General features: G+C 42.3%; 1 protein-coding gene across 4 annotated transcripts in view; it reads right to left on the bottom strand.

The window, feature by feature from the left end:
* The window catches only part of FGFR3 (fibroblast growth factor receptor 3), an 87,140-nt gene extending 81,829 nt beyond the window's left edge, over positions 1–5,311 (bottom strand). For all 4 annotated transcript variants that reach the window (XM_063457668.1, XM_063457670.1, XM_063457671.1 and 1 more), the window contains exons 1-2: positions 5,171–5,311; positions 3,056–3,306 (exon numbers count right to left, since the gene is read on the bottom strand). In XM_063457668.1, coding sequence (XP_063313738.1) covers positions 3,056–3,227 — 172 coding nt within the window. In that variant the 5' untranslated portion in view covers positions 3,228–3,306; positions 5,171–5,311. The remainder of the gene's footprint in view (positions 1–3,055; positions 3,307–5,170) is intronic.
* Positions 5,312–18,133: the final 12,822 nt, after the last annotated feature.

Here is an 18,133-nt window from a genome sequence, read left to right as displayed (position 1 = left end):
CTATTCTGGTTATATGTTTAGAAGTCTCCACAAATTGCTATTTATTGAATACATGCCCAATATCACACAAAGAGCTGAAGACAATACAAATAAACAGATTAAATGTAAGCAAAATTATAAAATGCTGAGCATAATTAAGTCAAGCATCACTAGAATATTGCATTTTGGGTTTTTTCTTATATAAAAAATGGCGCATTGGTCATAGATACTTCTCTTACATTTTTAAGAATACAGAAAGTCATATAAAATGCCAACAATGGACAATTAGAACACCTGCAGACCATTGAAAGGGTTTAGACCTTCTGGCTGAATGTGATAGGTGTGGTAGTTGATGCTCGCAGGTTGGCAAATCCTTATTAGCGATGGCATTTCCCAAAAACGAGGAGAAGCATTTAATGATGGACACAAAGCGTACCTTTGTACACCCACCCAGGGCATATTATATTTAAATGATGTCACATTTTTTCATGTAAAAATAGGATTTAACGGGAACAGTACAATATGCCTAAAATATGCTTCGTCCCAATTCTCTGAAGGCAGTAATTACTCTTTTATTCACATTGATTTCAGCAGGCTCACTTTCTTCCCGACAAAGGTAGAGGTAATTATTTTATGACAGCACTGCCTGTCACAGTCTCTGCTTAAAGAAAGGCAAAAAACAAAGGTGCAATTCACCTCACTGCAACTATCTGTCCATGGAGCATTTACTTTCAAGAGCCACACTGCATTCCATCCATCCTCTGTCACTCCAAACAGCTACGGACTACAACTCGCACATTACTCAGCCAACAGCACTGCAAAAGCATGGTATTTTATGTATAAAATGCCAAGATGCCTTGTTTCCACTCAGTAAAGCAGCCCTTATGTTATAGGGGGTTATGTTAGGTGCAAATTTCTAAATGTGGAGCAATCACAGTGAAAACACAAAGGAACGTTCTCACTGACTGCTCCAGTTTAAGCATGGCCAAAGTTTAACAACTTTTTAAAATGCTTGGTGTTTGCTGCAAAAACAAAAATGTGCTATACCGACAGCTAGAGTCTTCTGAAAAAAATATATATGACAAAGTGAAGGTAACAAGTACAGCCATGCTGATTTCACAGTAGACCTCAAACACGATACATTTTGAGCACATTAATAGATGCTGGGGCTACACATAAAATTAACCATTTACAAAACTAACTTTCCAAACAAACTGATTGCAAAACAAAACAGAAAGGCTGGTTTGTTCTCAATTTTAACAGAGCTAAAAAAAAAATCCACATTACTTTCATCTGTGATAGTATCTTATCAAATGAATGTGAAAAGGTATGTCTTTTGCAACGACTTTTAACCTTTTTTGACAGGGACCTGCTTAGGTGAATGGTCTAAAGCTTGTGACCCCTTCTCTAATTTTAAGATTATATCAATTATGTCATCCACAACTGTTATACAACATAGCAAACTTGTGTCCAGCAAAACACTTATTCGTTTGTTACCAGTGTTAAAGGTATAGTCAGTTGCACTAGGGAGGGCAATGCTGTTGCACTAATTGATTCATTCATTCTGGGCTGCTGTCTGGGGACTTTGGGGACCTACTGAAATTCATAGGGGGACCCTAGTTTGAATCCTGACCCAGGGGCTCAGAAGTCACTGTTCTAGAGATTACCTGGAATTTTGTGCACGCAAATGACTCTGCAAAGAAGTGTAGCAGATTTTGAAAAAAAAAACTATACATAACACAATCAGTACGTGAAAATTTTGTCCAAATGGACAATTGTTCTGGCTGAAAGACAAGATAAGAAAACTGTCTTTTCATACATTAATTGGGTTGTACTTGGAAGAGACACAGGTAAATAAACGTCTTATGAGACCTTCCCAGAATGGAGACAAGACACTTAAAAAAACAACTTCATTAACCATGTAAAAAATGTATTCACCAAGGTGCAAACTGTATGGTAGATAGTTAGGGAACTGGTGAAGGACAAAGTGATCTATAAAGGCAGCAAGCAAGTACAATTCATATGAAGGTATGTGCTGTCATTAACAAACCGCGAGGGGGTTTAATGAGACAAACGTGAAATATAACTGCAATGTATACTGCGGTATACCACAGTGTTAGACAGAAAAAAACTCAGTCGTACCATAGACATCACAAAGACAATGGTGATAAAAAAGGGTTTATTCACTAAACTGAGAACCTGTCTGACAAGAGAAATGCAAATTCTATGATAATTGGAAACATTCTCCAATTCAGGTAATTTAATTCTCAGTTTACTGAATAATGCCCAGGTCGAAAAATGTTTACTTTGTCTATGCCAATCTGGTGAGATTTACAAATACACATTGTGAAAATGAGTGGGGCGACACTTTAAGCAATTACATAATTTATATTTTATTTGTACAAATGGTACTTATTAGACTGGGATTTGTATGGATGATTCCTTATGTTCTGTACTCTTAAATCAAACCTATACATGGAAATTTCCAATAAAATGCCCAATAATCTGCCAAATAATGTCATGTTGACATTTTTCACACTTTAGTGCCTAATCTTCACACGATCAACTGTGGATGGTTTTCTCCCTAAAAACACTAAGACTTATAACACGTTGTGCTTGTACACCCCCTATTCCTTTTTTGACAATGTTCTTGTGCTCCAAAAGCAACATAAAAGATGTACCATTGTCCATTCATAGCTGCGTGCACTACAGCATTCTTCACAAATGATCGATGCAAAAATCAATTTAAAATTCAATGCGCGGTTCTATTAACCAGTAAAGAGTTAATGTGCAACTTAACTACCTAAATGATTAATTAGTGTCCTCAAACAATATCCCCCCAGCTATTCTCCCAGGGCACACCAGAAACAACACACACATTTGCATTTCACAAGAACAGCTCAATCCATAAGCAGGCTCCACGTCAAACAAACCATGACCTCCGTACAATCACAGCAACAGGAAAAAAAAAAAAAAAAAAAAAAAGATTTTTCAATCCCAGGCTAGAACACATGTGCATGTTTGCGAAACCAAGAGTAAACTGTTAAAGGGTGTTCCCATGTCCCTTCCTTCTTACCTGCTGGTTTTCTGTTCCCTCTGTTCTCCTTGGCCTCTGTGATAGGTAGCCTGGCTGCTGGGACTCCACTCACAGTCACCAGGAAAAAGCTTAGTGAACACCACAGGGCAAGCATTCCCATAGGGATCCCTTGACAAGGGGAAAATCTGCAGCCCCCAACAGCCTTAGACATCCTCCGGTTGCATGCTTTTGTCCAGTGGCCTGCACACCGTGGTACTCTTTCGTGTCCCCAGGACCAGTGAACAGCCAGCCTATAGGAATGCAGGAGCAGAAAGTCAATTTCATGTAATCAATAACCTTAATCAATCAAATCATCCTGGGGCGAGGACCAACTGCAGCAGCTGTCTCCCACCTCCCCAGGTGTTTTGGACAACAATTCCCACAATTCTTTGCTGCTCAACAGCTGAAAGAGCATTCTGGGAGATGAAGGTCAAATGTCCTCACAATTGTAAATGAAGTTCCATAAATTAACGCACTATCCTCATGTTATCTATAATTGTTAGCAAGGTCTGTGTCATCATCACAGGCAGGAGCTTTGGAGCTCTGATTAACTTTGCGCATCACCAATCTGCGCTCAAGTAAACATCTGCCACCTTAATATTGTGCCAATCTGCCAGAGTTTATAAAGTTTGCAGAAGAATCAATACCAGCCAGCAAAATTATAAAAAAACTAAAAAAATAGTCATAATTGGCAAAGGGGTTTCTGTAATACTAAACTGCTACCAATTGAAAGAGATGAAAAGTGTTTAAGTAGGATATTCTCTTCTTTAGAGGAAGCAGCAAACAGATCTTAAAGCTAAAATAACTAAATATATTTTTAGTTTCTTTATGCCCAAAGTTCCAATTACCTGCTGTCCTTCTCATGGATGCATCAATGCCTAGATCTATTCAACTGTATACTGTACAATAAACTCTTAGCAGGACATGCATTCCTAGAATGAAGCTGATCAGAAAGCAGTCACATTTGTCTGATGTATCATTACCTGGTGATTTGCAAGCTGTTTGAAGATTTATGTGTATAAACGTATGAGCTATATCCAAGATTTGCAGCACCTGCATGTGTGATGGCAAGCGAAATATTTATGTATGCATTAAAAGGGCTTTTAGAAATGGCTTGTGATTTATTTTCCAAGCATAAATCAATTCAAGGAGACTATTTGTTCATTAATAAGAACACAAAAAAAAATGAATGAAACAACAGAATTCGTTGTCTGAAGAAAAAAAAAGACATTAACACTTTTTTTTTTTTTTTTTTTTTACATAAGAGCTAATAGGTTTTTTTTGTTTGAGGTGTGCGTTGTTTTGTTATTTTTTGTTTTATTTGCAAAAATAGAATGAGCTGAAGACCAAAACAGTAAAATAAAAAAAAGACATAGGTCATTTAAAACGGAAGACATATGTGATCGAGGTACATTTCTATTTTACTGACTGTATAACAAGGCTTAGAATGTATGAGATCATGCACAATAATCTGATCTCTAGCATCAGGCTCTGAGGAAGCTGGGGCTTTGGATATCACCCCAATTCTGTCAGATCCCCTGAGCTGAGTGTGTGTGTGTGTGTGTGTAAAGCTCTATAATAAACTATGTTCCCCTGAGAAAGACATGGGAATGTGTTCATTATCCAGCGATTCACACCAGCGAGTTGACAGCAACGTGCAAGTCGATACATCTGTACCCAAACTTGATTGCATAGACTCCCCTGTGACTAGACTGTATCTACATTGAGAAGACAGCCCATCCTATCACACATTATATGCCAGGTTACAGGCTACAAAATGCAAGATGAATCTGATTTTAAAAGACACAAGGCTGTGTGGAGGCATCCATCACCCCAAAAATATATATTGCCACCTTAACATGAGGACACCCTCCAAAATCAAAAAGGAGCAAAAAAAGACATATCATCAGCTGAGTTTGCATTTAAAGTCCATATGAGCCAAAATGAGAGATCAGCAAAGAATTAGGAGTTTGCCATTAACTTTCCAGGGTCCTTCAAGGCATTGCAATACTGAGAATAATCCTGCCTCGGGGCTAGCATGGGCTATGAGAGGTAGAAAGTTGGTCGCCAGTCCAAGTCAATGCAGCTCTGTGCAGGAGAATGGGAAGGACCTACCTGACTGTTAGATAGAGCAGCAGAGTGTCTGTGCAGCTTGCATGTAATCCTGAGCCCGTGATCTGCAGTTCATCTGCTGGTTGAGCTGGGCTGGGAGCATGCTTCTAGCGCTCTAGTACTCGCCTCCCGCTTCTCGCAAACAGGCTGCCGGCGACTGGGCGACTCCACCCATCCAACACCATGTCCAGCATGCGGGGCGGAGAGCGAGCTCCAGGCCACGCCCGATAGAACGTTCCCCCAGATCCGAGGGACACGCCTAGAAAGGGGTGACGTCATGGACCTCCAGCAGCAGACAGACGTGTGTGCCTCTTGTCCAGGGAGGGTTTCATACAGGGTCTGTTAACCTGCTCAGGGGCTGCTGCTCAGATATTTCATTTTTTATAAATAAAAAAATAAAATAACTAAATGTATAATAATATTGAAAAAAAATAATAACAATATTGAAAAAAATTGAACAGGTTTTTTTTTTACAACTTTTTAAATGTAATGCTATTATTATTATTATTATTATTATTTATTTATAAAGTGCCAACAAATTCCCCAGCACTGTATTTTGTCATTTTATAAATTTTATATTGTTCTCTGGTCAGGGATGGCTGCTCAGCGTTACAGAGATATGACAGTTTAGTTTAATGCAGGTCTGTGTAATGTGAGTGAAAATTAGAACACACATCCACGCACATCAGTGTAGGCTAGGCAGGATCCCGCTAAGGAAAGGAAATCATTCCTGAGACAATGTTATGGGAGAGATTTATTAAGGTAAAACAGCTGTATTGGATGCAAGGTGTTAAATGATGAGACATTCTATTGGTTTCCATGGTGATTGCCTTATTCAGCACTTTGTAGCAGAATAACATCTGTTTTTGCCTTGATAAATCAACCCCAACAAACTGAGATGAAATAGTTTGATACAGGTATTTTATAGCACAAACAATATTGTAAAGCATGGCAGAACCAATACAAGAAGGCTTTAGTTGAGGAATGCACCCTGTACATGTTTCTGTGTTAGGAAGGCTCCCAGGATTGCTCTGATTTTGCACCTTGTGATACTATTAACATTACTGGCATATATAAAGTGCTAACATATTCTGCAGCGCTGTACAATTATGGAAAAAGATAGCACAATATAAAGCTAAAACAAACTATGGGATCTATCCATGAAAGTTCTTTTATACAAAGTACGTAGCTATATAGCCCACGAGCTTACAATCTAAGGGAAATCCCATCTATATGAGATAAGAAAAACCTGCACTCTCTTAGGGCTTTCAAAGCATCATGGCCAGGGCCGGCCTTAGGGGTGTGCGAGCTGTGCGGCCGCACAGGGCGCCATGGTGCAGGGGGCGCCCTGCGGCCGCATAGCTCACACGGCATGTCTGTTAGCCGCTGTCAGGATCGGGACAGGGATCCAACACGCAGAGTACAAACAGTAGCCAGATACGTATACCGGACCTTAGAATGGCCGGACTAACGTAAGTAGTACAGTATAGAATGGTCAAAGACAAGCCGAGGTCGAGGGTAACAGAAGACAGGTAAGCGAGAGACAAGCCGAATCAAGGGTAACAGAGATAAGCAGAGTAAGGTAAACAAGCCGGGTCAAAACCAAAAGGGATAATAGAATACACAAGCACTGAGTGACTAGAACAAGCTAGAACCACGACAGGGCAATGAGCTAATGAAAGAAGCTCTGTTAAATACCCTGTTCAGAGCAGTAACCACGCCTCCAAGGCGTCCTGATTGGTCCTGCAGCCATTGACTGACAGGTTGTTCCGGGGGAGTGTCCTGATGACTACTTCCTGCCTAGATGCTGTAAAAGGCAGTCACTCCCTCGCGGCCGGCCTAGCATGACCGGATAGACCGCGGGGAAGGGAGCCATCAGACCGTCTGGATGGGGGAACAGCTAAGTCTCTACCTCTTTCGGAGGTAGAGACCACAGGTACCCTGACAGTACCCCCCCTCTCAGATACGCCCACCGGGCGGAATGAACCGGGACGAGATGGGAAGCGAGAGTGATACGCCCTGCGGAGACGGGGAGCATGAACATCCTCCTGAGGTACCCAACTCCTCTCCTCAGGACCATATCCCTTCCAATCAACCAGATATTGTACTCTCCCCCGGGAGATTCGAGAATCAATAATAGAGTTAACCTCATACTCCTCCTGACCCTCCACCTGAACGGGGCGAGGAGGGGCTATTGTGGAGGAAAATCTGTTACATATGAGTGGTTTCAGCAATGAAACGTGAAACGAGTTCGGGATGCGTAAGGTATTAGGAAGAGCTAAACGATACGCAACTGGATTGATACGGGTCAGCACCCTGTAGGGTCCAATATAACGAGGAGCGAACTTCATGGAGGGCACTTTTAAACGGATGTTCCTCGTGCTCAGCCATACCCTATCACCTGGAACAAAGACCGGAGCCGCCCTTCTACGTTTATCAGCGTGTTTCTTGACCAACATAGAGTTGTGCACAAGGATTTGTCGAGTTTGATCCCACAACTTCCTCAAATTGGCAACATGAACATCAACCGACGGCACCCCCTGGGAAGGGGAATCCGAAGGAAGAATAGACGGATGAAAACCATAATTCATGAAGAAGGGGCTTGAATGAGTAGAATCGCAAACGAGATTGTTGTGTGCAAACTCCGCCCAAGGAATCAAACCGACCCAATCATCCTGGTGTTCAGAAACAAAGCATCGTAAATATTGTTCGATTTTCTGGTTGGTACGTTCAGCAGCTCCGTTAGACTGAGGATGATAGGCAGAAGAAAAGTTTAATTTAATACCAAGTTGAGAGCAGAAGGACCTCCAAAAGCGGGAAACAAATTGGGAGCCTCTGTCCGATACAATTTGAGAGGGTATCCCATGTAGGCGAAAAATCTCCTTAGCGAATATCTCTGCCAATTCGGGAGAAGACGGGAGTTTAGGCAGGGGAATGAAGTGTGCCATCTTAGTAAACCTGTCAACCACGGTGAGGATAACAGTCTGTCTTTTAGAGATAGGTAGATCGACAATAAAGTCCATGGCCAAACAGGACCATGGTTTTTCTGGAACCTCCAAGGGGTGCAGGAATCCACATGGAAGCGTATGGGGTTGTTTGGTTTTAGTACAAACTTCACATGCAGCGATGAACTCCTCAATATCCCTCCGCAAAGCAGGCCACCAGAAGTCCTTAGAGATCAACGCGTAAGTTTTGCGAATACCAGGATGTCCCGCCATCTTGCTATTATGTAAACACTGTAAAAGTTCCAGTTGAAGAGCAGGAGGAACGAAATGACGGCCCGCAGGAGTCTGTTTAGGTGCTAGATGTTGCAACTTAATGATCTCGGCCAGTAATGGAGAATGAATCCTGAGATTCGTATTAGCAATGATATTGCATTTCGGAACTATAGAAGAAAGAACTGGTTCAGGTACAGTAGAAGGTTCATATTGGCGAGATAATGCATCGGCTTTAGAGTTTTTAGAACCAGGTCTGTAAGTCAGTACATAATTGAAGTGAGTCAGGAATAAGGACCAACGAGCTTGTCTAGAGGATAAGCGCTTAGCCTCCCCAATATAGGACAAGTTTTTGTGGTCCGTCAAAATCGTAATAGGGTGTAGGGTCCCCTCCAACAAATGTCTCCACTCCTTTAAGGCTTTAATGACTGCTAACAGTTCCCTTTCCCCGATGTCATATCTGCTCTCAGGCCCAGAAAATTTCTTAGAGAAAAAACCACAAGGGTGTAACGGTTTATCCACCCCTAACCTTTGAGACAGAACAGCCCCAACTGCTGTCTCAGAGGCATCGACCTCGAGCAAGAAAGGCAGAGTCGTATCAGGATGGACTAGAATGGGAGCCGAGGCAAAAAGTTCCTTGAGAGTCTTGAAAGCACCAAGAGCTTCCTTAGACCAGAACTTAGTATCAGCCCCTTGTTTGGTCATATTGGTAATAGGCGCAATGATAGAGGAGTATCCTTTAATGAAGCGCCTATAGTAGTTGGAAAAACCAATAAACCTTTGGATAGCCTTGAGTCCTTTGGGCAAGGGCCAGTCTAAAATAGATTGGAGTTTTACAGGATCCATTTTAAAACCCTCCCCAGAAATCACGTATCCAAGAAAGTCTACCTGAGACTGATCAAAACTGCACTTTTCCAATTTGCAATATAGACCATGTTGCAGCAGCTTGTGTAATACCTTTCTGACCTGTCTATGGTGAGTCTCAATCTCCTTAGAGTGTATTAGTATGTCGTCCAGGTAAACAATAACACAATCATGCTGAAACTCCCTAAGTACCTCATTAATCAAATCTTGAAATACTGCAGGAGCATTGCATAGTCCAAATGGCATAACAGTGTATTCGTAATGGCCATACCGGGTATTGAATGCCGTCATCCACTTGTGACCTTGCTGGATTCTCACCAAATTGTAAGCCCCTCTGAGATCTAACTTGGTGAAGATTTTGGAGCCCTTAAGACGATCAAATAACTCGGTAATCAGTGGGATAGGATAGGCATTTCTGACAGTTATTTTATTCAAGCCTCGGTAATCGATACAAGGTCTCAGCGTGCCATCCTTCTTCTTAATGAAAAAGAACCCAGCCCCGGCCGGAGAAGAAGACCTCCTGATGAATCCCTTTTCTAAATTCTCCCGAATATACTCCTCTAGAACCGAGTTTTCCTGAACAGACAAAGGATATACATGGCCCCTCGGAGGCATAGTGCCGGGTAGCAGCTTAATCTTACAGTCAAATGACCTGTGTGGAGGCAAAGAATCGGCATTCTTCTTGTCAAACACTGCCCTTAAGTCTAGGTAAAGGTCTGGTATTTGTCTTTCTGTGGACTGAGTAGGATTCTCCGGTATGTTAATATTAGCTAATGGAGATACCTTGCACAAACACCGATCCTGGCAGCCCTGGCCCCACGAGAGTATCTCTCCTAACTCCCAATCGATAATAGGGTTATGTTTTTTCAACCATGGGTACCCCAGAACTATGGGAACGGAAGGAGACGAAATGAGCAGAAGAGATAAATTCTCCACGTGTAGGATACCAACATTTAAATCAATGGGTACGGTCTCACGAAAGATAACAGGGTCTAGTAGTGGTCTACCATCTATGGCCTCAACGGCCAAAGGTGTCTCCCTTAGCTGGGATGGAAAATTGTTCTTACTAGCAAAGGCTTGGTCGATAAAATTCTCAGCAGCACCGGAATCTATCAATGCCATAGCCCTTACTACTTCCTTCCCCCAAGTTAAGGAAACTGGTAGCAGAAGCCTGTGATCCTTATAATTAGGAGTAGAGGACAAAATAGAAACACCCAAGGCCTGTCCTCTAGAGGGACTTAGGTGCGAGCGTTTCCCGGGCGGTTAGAACAGTTCGAGAGTAAATGACCCTTGGCTCCACAATATATACACAAACCCTCTCTTCTCCTGTGCTGTCTTTCCTCCTCAGAGAGGCGGGTATACCCTATCTGCATAGGTTCAGTAAGCAAAGATATCGTGGAGTCAGGACTTGGAAAAGCAGGAGCTAACCTAAAAGAAGGTCTCTGGTTCCTCTCTCGAGTGTTCTGTCTCTCTCTTAAACGTTCATCTATACGAGAGATGAACGAAATTAAATCCTCTAAATTCACAGGGAGTTCTCTGGTAGCAACCTCATCAAGGATTACATCAGATAGGCCATTCAAAAATACATCCATATACGCCTGCTCATTCCACTTGATTTCTGCCGCCAGAGACCTGAACTCTAGTGCATAACCCACCAGTGTTCGGTTCTCCTGTCTCAGGCGCAACAGTAATCTGGCTGCATTAACCTTTCTACCTGGAGGGTCAAATGTTCTTCTAAAAGCAGCTACAAATGCGTTATAGTTATAAACTAATGGGTTATCGTTCTCCCATAGTGGGTTGGCCCATCTCAGAGCTTTCTCAATGAGTAGGGTGATAATAAATCCTACTTTTGCCCTATCTGTAGGATAAGAGCGAGGTTGCAATTCAAAGTGGATACTAATTTGGTTTAAAAAACCACGACACTTCTCAGGAGCCCCACCATAGCGTACTGGGGGGGTAATGCGAGAAGAAGCACCCACTGTGGTTACCTCTAGACCTGAACAGACAGGAGAAACAGGGGTATTACGTATCTCCTCTGGTGGGTTATTGGCACAAGCTAATAGAGCCTGTAGCGCAAGCGCCATCTGATCCATTCTGTGATCCATGGCTTCAAACCTAGGATCAGGAGCAGCCAGCTGACTGTTTGTACTTGCAGGATCCATTGGCCCTGTCGTAATGTCAGGATCGGGACAGGGATCCAACACGCAGAGTACAAACAGTAGCCAGATACGTATACCGGACCTTAGAATGGCCGGACTAACGTAAGTAGTACAGTATAGAATGGTCAAAGACAAGCCGAGGTCGAGGGTAACAGAAGACAGGTAAGCGAGAGACAAGCCGAATCAAGGGTAACAGAGATAAGCAGAGTAAGGTAAACAAGCCGGGTCAAAACCAAAAGGGATAATAGAATACACAAGCACTGAGTGACTAGAACAAGCTAGAACCACGACAGGGCAATGAGCTAATGAAAGAAGCTCTGTTAAATACCCTGTTCAGAGCAGTAACCACGCCTCCAAGGCGTCCTGATTGGTCCTGCAGCCATTGACTGACAGGTTGTTCCGGGGGAGTGTCCTGATGACTACTTCCTGCCTAGATGCTGTAAAAGGCAGTCACTCCCTCGCGGCCGGCCTAGCATGACCGGATAGACCGCGGGGAAGGGAGCCATCAGACCGTCTGGATGGGGGAACAGCTAAGTCTCTACCTCTTTCGGAGGTAGAGACCACAGGTACCCTGACAGCCGCAATGCTAACAAGGCATTTGCCTTGGGCGGCATTTTCCAGGGGGCGGCAAAAAAAGCCGCCCCCCAAATGCCCAAGGCAAATGTCTTGTTAGCCTTGCGGCTAACAGACATGCCGGCGGGCTCCTGGGCGGTCGGGCGGCGCTGGCGGGCGGCTGGCGAGGGAGCACTTCCTCTGAGCTGTCAGAGTGAGACTGGGAGGCGGAGCCGGAATATGACGTCATATTCCGGCTCCCAGCCTCACTCTGCGGCGCGCGAGGGAGCTGAGCAGACAGCTCAGAGGAAGTGCTCCCTCGCCAGCCGCCCGCCCAGCCCAGCAGCCACTGGACCACCAGGGAGGAAGATACCCCCCCCCCAGCATTCCCAAAGGTAAGGAGGCTGGGGGGGTGTCTAAATAAATTTAAAAAAAATGTGTTAATGTGGGTTAGTGTGTGTGTGTGTATGTTAGTGTGTGTCTCTGTCTGTTAGTGTGTGTGTGTCTGTTAGTGTGTGTCTGTGAGTGTGTGTGTCTGACTGTGTGTGTGTGGCTGTCTGCCTGTGTGTGTGACTGTTTGCCTGTGTGTGTGTGTGTGACTGTCTGCCAGTGTGTGTGTGTGTGTGACTGTCTGCCAGTGTGTGTGTGTGTGTGTCTGTCTGTCTGTGTGTGACTGTGTGTGTGTTGCTGTCTGACAGTGTGTGTTTGACTGTTTGTCTGTGTGTGTGTGGCTGTTTGCCTCTGTGTGTTTGGCTGTCTGCCTGTGTGTGTGTGGCTGTTTGCCTCTGTGTGTTTGGCTGTCTGCCTGTGTGTTTGTGTGTGGCTGTGTGTGTGGCTGTCTGCCTGTGTGTTTGTGTGTGTGGCTGTGTGTGTGGCTGTCTGCCTGTGTGTGTGTGGCTGTCTGCCTGTGTGTGTGTGTGTTTGTGTGTGACTGCCTATGTGTGACTGTCTGGGCAGACTAGATGGGCTGAATGGTTCTTATCTGCCGTCACATTCTATGTCTGTGTGTGTGTTTGTGTGTGGCTGTCTTTGTATGACTGCCTGAGTGTGTTTGTGTGTGTGTGTGTGTGTATGGCTGTCTGCCTGTGTGTGTGTGTGTGACAGGGTGTGTGGGAAGGGGTAAGGAGTGGGGGAGGGGGGACGGGAAGGGGGGGCGCTGTGAAGATTTTTTGCACATGGCGCCCAAATGCCTAAGGCCGGCCCTGATCATGGCAGTTGAAGTGGCATGACAGCGGGGACACTAGCTTTTGGCTACCCTTCTCTAGAGTTCCAAAACCTTTTTTCTTTCAAGCAAAGAACCGTCATCAATTAATTACACTATAATTCTTTTACTTAAAGGGAACCTGTAGCCACTTACCCTGGACTCCGCTCCCCCATTGCGATCATATTAGGGAGGTCCAGGTCCGCCGTCTTCCTCCTATGTGATCACTGATTTGCCCTGCTTAAGGACACTTCCCCAATCAGGGCAAATATCCTCAGTGACCCTGACACACTGATAAATGAAAGGAGGGAAGAGTAAATACAGTGTATGCTTGCTTCAGGATTCAACTCCCATCACTCCTAGTCACAGCATGATTTAAACCAATATAAATAAATGTCTTGTTGAAAAGTGTATAAATAGCCATCATCATAAAATCCTCTTGTGGACTGTACACTGCCCACTCTCTCCTCTCCTCAGATTATTGTTTTCTTAAAAGATAATGAAAAACAGCAAAGCTTTTCCTACGCTAATACTTATTGGTGGAACTTTTAATGACCCTTATCAATCACCCAGCATTTGAAAAAATGAACTGAATTGTAGATTATTTTGGTTTTGTTTTATCTTATTTTTTTTTATGGTCTGTCCTACTATAATGCATCAGCCAGTTAGTTGAGAAGGATTGTGAGCTCTTCTATAATACTGAACAAGGAAATGATTAAACACTGTAAAAGGCTTGCATGCAGTTCGATCTTTTGAAATGTGATGCATATGCCCCTGCTGGACAGCCATTTAATGAATGGAAGTGTGTCCGTTATATGTCATTAAATGCTAAGACGTTCTTGTCAGTGGGGATTTCTGTTGAGTTTAGGTGAATGGGGATTAATTGGTTCAATAAATTCAGCACATTTCTACAGTGATTTAAAGGGACAGTTATATGTGCAAACAGGCATACCTAAGATCTACTGAAAACACCTTACTTTACAATTTCTAAGGGCAAATGCCAGGATATATTTATTGCAGGCAGAGCGGTTAGTGCCATTCCAAGACCTGCTGGCCACGATATAGTTATCTTATACGCACAATTTAGTCGATTGTGTCCATGAGTTAACTACTATCGTGCCCACAAAATAGTTGAAGCGTCGGGACATGTTAACTAGTTAATACAGCGTGCGTACGATTTTAAAACGAATAGTTTGCATGCCATCTCTAGGGCTCCTCAAAATTCACCATATTTTCTGATTTATTGAATAAACCCCATTAGACTCTGACTGTGTTCCAGTGACCAGTCTCTGGTCTCCATTAGCTTTCAATGGGTGAATTGATCAGACCGCTCACATATATGATGTCGTGCAAGCACCTGCTTGTTAATTTTTTATATAAATGAATGAGATAACTGAATGTGTGTTCCTTTTCAATTCTATAAGGACGTGCTTTGCAGGCTTTTATAAAATACTCTCCATCTATATTTAAGTCAGCCGAGCAATATTTTCCTCTAAAACAAAATGTAATAATATATAGAGGTATCAGGAGCCAGCTGGTGCCTTTTTTGACCACATCTATTTACCCATGGGAATAGGCTCCAAAAACATATAATATAAAATACACCAATAATTACAGTCATTCAATAGGTCCAGCGATGACAAGCAATGCCCATAGAAATAGATAGTAGTAGTAATAATAATAATCTGTCTTCAAATAGTAAAAACAAATCCACACAACCCAATAGTTATAAAAATGAAGGTCTATATGCTGATAGGAAAATTATATCTCTTAATATTAAAAACTGTGTGATGCCTTCACAAACCACACTAAACTTGCCAAGGCTAAGTATTTATCAGTCAACCGCATCAGTAAGCCATGAAAACCTGCCAGCATTTAAATGCTATTAAAAAAAATCTCAAAATGCTCCCAACCCACAACTATAATAGTGGACAATCAAATATTGCAACGTCCGTTAGATATATGCATTCACAAGTACATTCATCTCAAAATGAATAAAAGATCATCATAAAATATCGAAAATCACCTAAAACTTTTGCAATAGTTTTTTTTTTTTTCATGGTACGTTCATTTCCTCCCATTCTTTATTTTGGTTAGACGGTAAAAGATACAGCTTTTTGAAGTATATCATAGTTACATAGTTACATAGTTAGATAGCTGAAAAGAGACTTGCGTCCATCAAGTTCAGCCTTCCTCACACCTGTTTTTTGCTGTTGATCCAAAAGAGAAAAAAAAAAAAAAAAAAAAACACCCCAGTTTGAAGCACAATTTTGCAACAAGCTAGGACAAAAAATTCCTTATTGACCCCAGAATGGCAGTCAGATTTATCCTTGAATCAAGCAGTTATTACCCTACATTGAAAGATTATATCCTTGAATATTCTGTCTTTGCAAGTATGCATCTAGTAGCTGTTTGAACATCTGTATGGACTCTGATAAAACCACTTCTTCAGGCAGAGAATTCCACATCCTGATTGTTCTTACAGTAAAAAAACCTTTCCTTTGCCTTAGACGAAATCTTCTTTCTTCCAGTCTAAACGCATGGCCTCGTGTCCTATGTAAAGTCCGGTTTGTGAATAGATTTCCACACAATGGTTTGTATTGGCCCCGAATATATTTGTATAATGTTATCATATCCCCTCTCAGGCGACGTTTTTCTAAACTAAATAGGTTTAAATTTGTTAACCTTTCTTCATAGCTGATATGTTCCATTCCTTTTATTAATTTTGTAGCCCGCCTCTGCACTTTTTCTAGTGCCATGATATCCTTCTTTAGAACAGGTGCCCAAAATTGCACAGCATATTCAATATGTGGTCTTACCAGTGATTTATAGAGAGGCAAAATGATATTCTCGTCCCGAGAATGAATGCCCTTTTTCATGCATGACAATACCTTACTGGCCTTGGCCACTGCTGATTGACATTGCACATTGTTGCATAGTTTGTTGTCTATAACAATTCCCAAGTCCTTTTCGTGTGTTGTTACCCCTAATTCGCTTCCATTAAGGGTATACGTTGCTTGTGTATTCTTTACGCCAAAGTGCATAACTTTGCATTTTTCAACATTAAATTTCATCTGCCATTTGAGTGCCCAGTCCTCCAGTCTATCTAAATCTTTCTGCAGCAAAGTAATATCTTGCTCACATTGTATTATTTTACAAAGTTTTGTGTCATCTGCAAACACTGAAACATGACTTTCAATGCTGTCTTCAAGATCATTTATAAAAATGTTAAATAGAAGGGGTCCCAGAACAGACCCCTGAGGGACACCACTTGCCACCTCTGTCCAGCTTGAAAATTTACCATTAATGACAACTCTTTGTATTCTGTTTTTAAGCCAATGTTCTACCCAAGAACAAGCATTTTCATCGAGACCGATTTCCTTGAGTTTGAACACTAATCTTTTGTGTGGAACTGTATCAAATGCCTTGGCAAAATCCAAATAGATCACATCCACTGCAACACCCTGATCTATACTTCTACTTACTTCTTCGTAGAACGCAATCAAGTTAGTTTGACATGACCTGTGCTTCATAAAACCGTGCTGATTTTTGCTGATAACCATATTCTTCTCAAGGAATTCTTGAATATTATCCCTTAATAACCTTTCAAATATTTTACCAGCCACAGAAGTTAAGCTCACAGGTCTATAATTTCCAGGCAAGGATTTTGAACCCTTTTTGAATATAGGAACCACATCTGCCTTCCTCCAATCCTCCGGAACACTTCCTGAAAGAAAGGAATCTTGAAAGATTAAAAACAGAGGTTCACTTATTTCTACACTTAGTTCCTTAAGTACACGTGGATGGATACCGTCAGGCCCTGGAGCTTTGTTTATATTAACTTTCTTTAGTTGCTGCAGCACATTGTCTTGAGTTAACCAATTACAATTATTCTGCAAGTTTTTAGTAGCAATCATTTGCACATCTATTGCCATGGGTTCTTCTTTAATATATACGGAGGAGAAATAGTTATTTAGAATTCCTGCCTTTTCTTGGTCTTCATTAACTAACACCCCCGTTTCAGTTTTAAGTGTACCTATACTTTCATTTTTGGGTTTTCAGTTTACGTAGTCATAAATCACCAGACTGTCTAGTATTTATTTTTTTGTTCAATTTGTATTTTATTGGATTTTAGTACACAAGGCATACAATCATAGCAATATATGAGAAAAGGTACAAGTGGGATGAGATTATATTGCAGTAGAGAACATGTCTTACCTATGCGTATTTTAATAAGAGATAGAAGAAAAGAAAATGTGTATCTGTTGTGCATCCAGGGCTACTTGTGCTATTGTGCTCTCGTCTCTCTAAGGGCGAACACATACTAGGTTTGGTCCGAACAGACTATTAACAGTGAGATTAATAAAATAAAAATAATAAAAATAGAATAATATAATAAAGTAATGTATGGTAACAAGATTCTGAGATGTGCTGAGCACACAGGTAGACGTAGGCCCTTATGGAGGTTATTAGGCCACTGCTGTAGCGTTTCAACCCTGAGGTTGTGTTATGCCTACATATGTTATCTTGGACTTCATGGCTTAAACTTCAGCCGGCGGATGGCCGCCCCAGATTGTGTGGCTCGAGACCATGAAGCTCCATCCATAGAGTCATTCTGCGACTCTGTCACTGCCGGCCAGGTCTTGGTTGTCGAAGGTAGCTCTTCGGTCAAGTCTAGCCTCTGGAGGAAACTTGTTGAGTTGTCGGCTGAGGTTAAGGTGAGTGATGTATACCCTTTGGAGACTGTGAGAGAACCTTCCATCCCCCAGCGGTACCTGACTGAGTGGTCTCTCAGCCGCTTGGCAATTGGGGCCAACTTTATTCTCTCTGCTAAGACTGCGAACGGAAGGTCTACTTACAGGGCCACCAAGCAGCTTTCGAAGTGCAGCAGACATCTCTAGTGACTATGATAGTGTCCAGGGCCGGACTGGCCCACCGGGATACCGGGAAATTTCCCGGTGGGCCGTCGGCACCT

Source organism: Pelobates fuscus, chromosome 6, assembly GCF_036172605.1.
Source record: "Pelobates fuscus isolate aPelFus1 chromosome 6, aPelFus1.pri, whole genome shotgun sequence".
Taxonomy (NCBI): Eukaryota; Metazoa; Chordata; class Amphibia; order Anura; family Pelobatidae; genus Pelobates; species Pelobates fuscus.
This window is presented reverse-complemented; position numbering and strand designations above follow the sequence as displayed.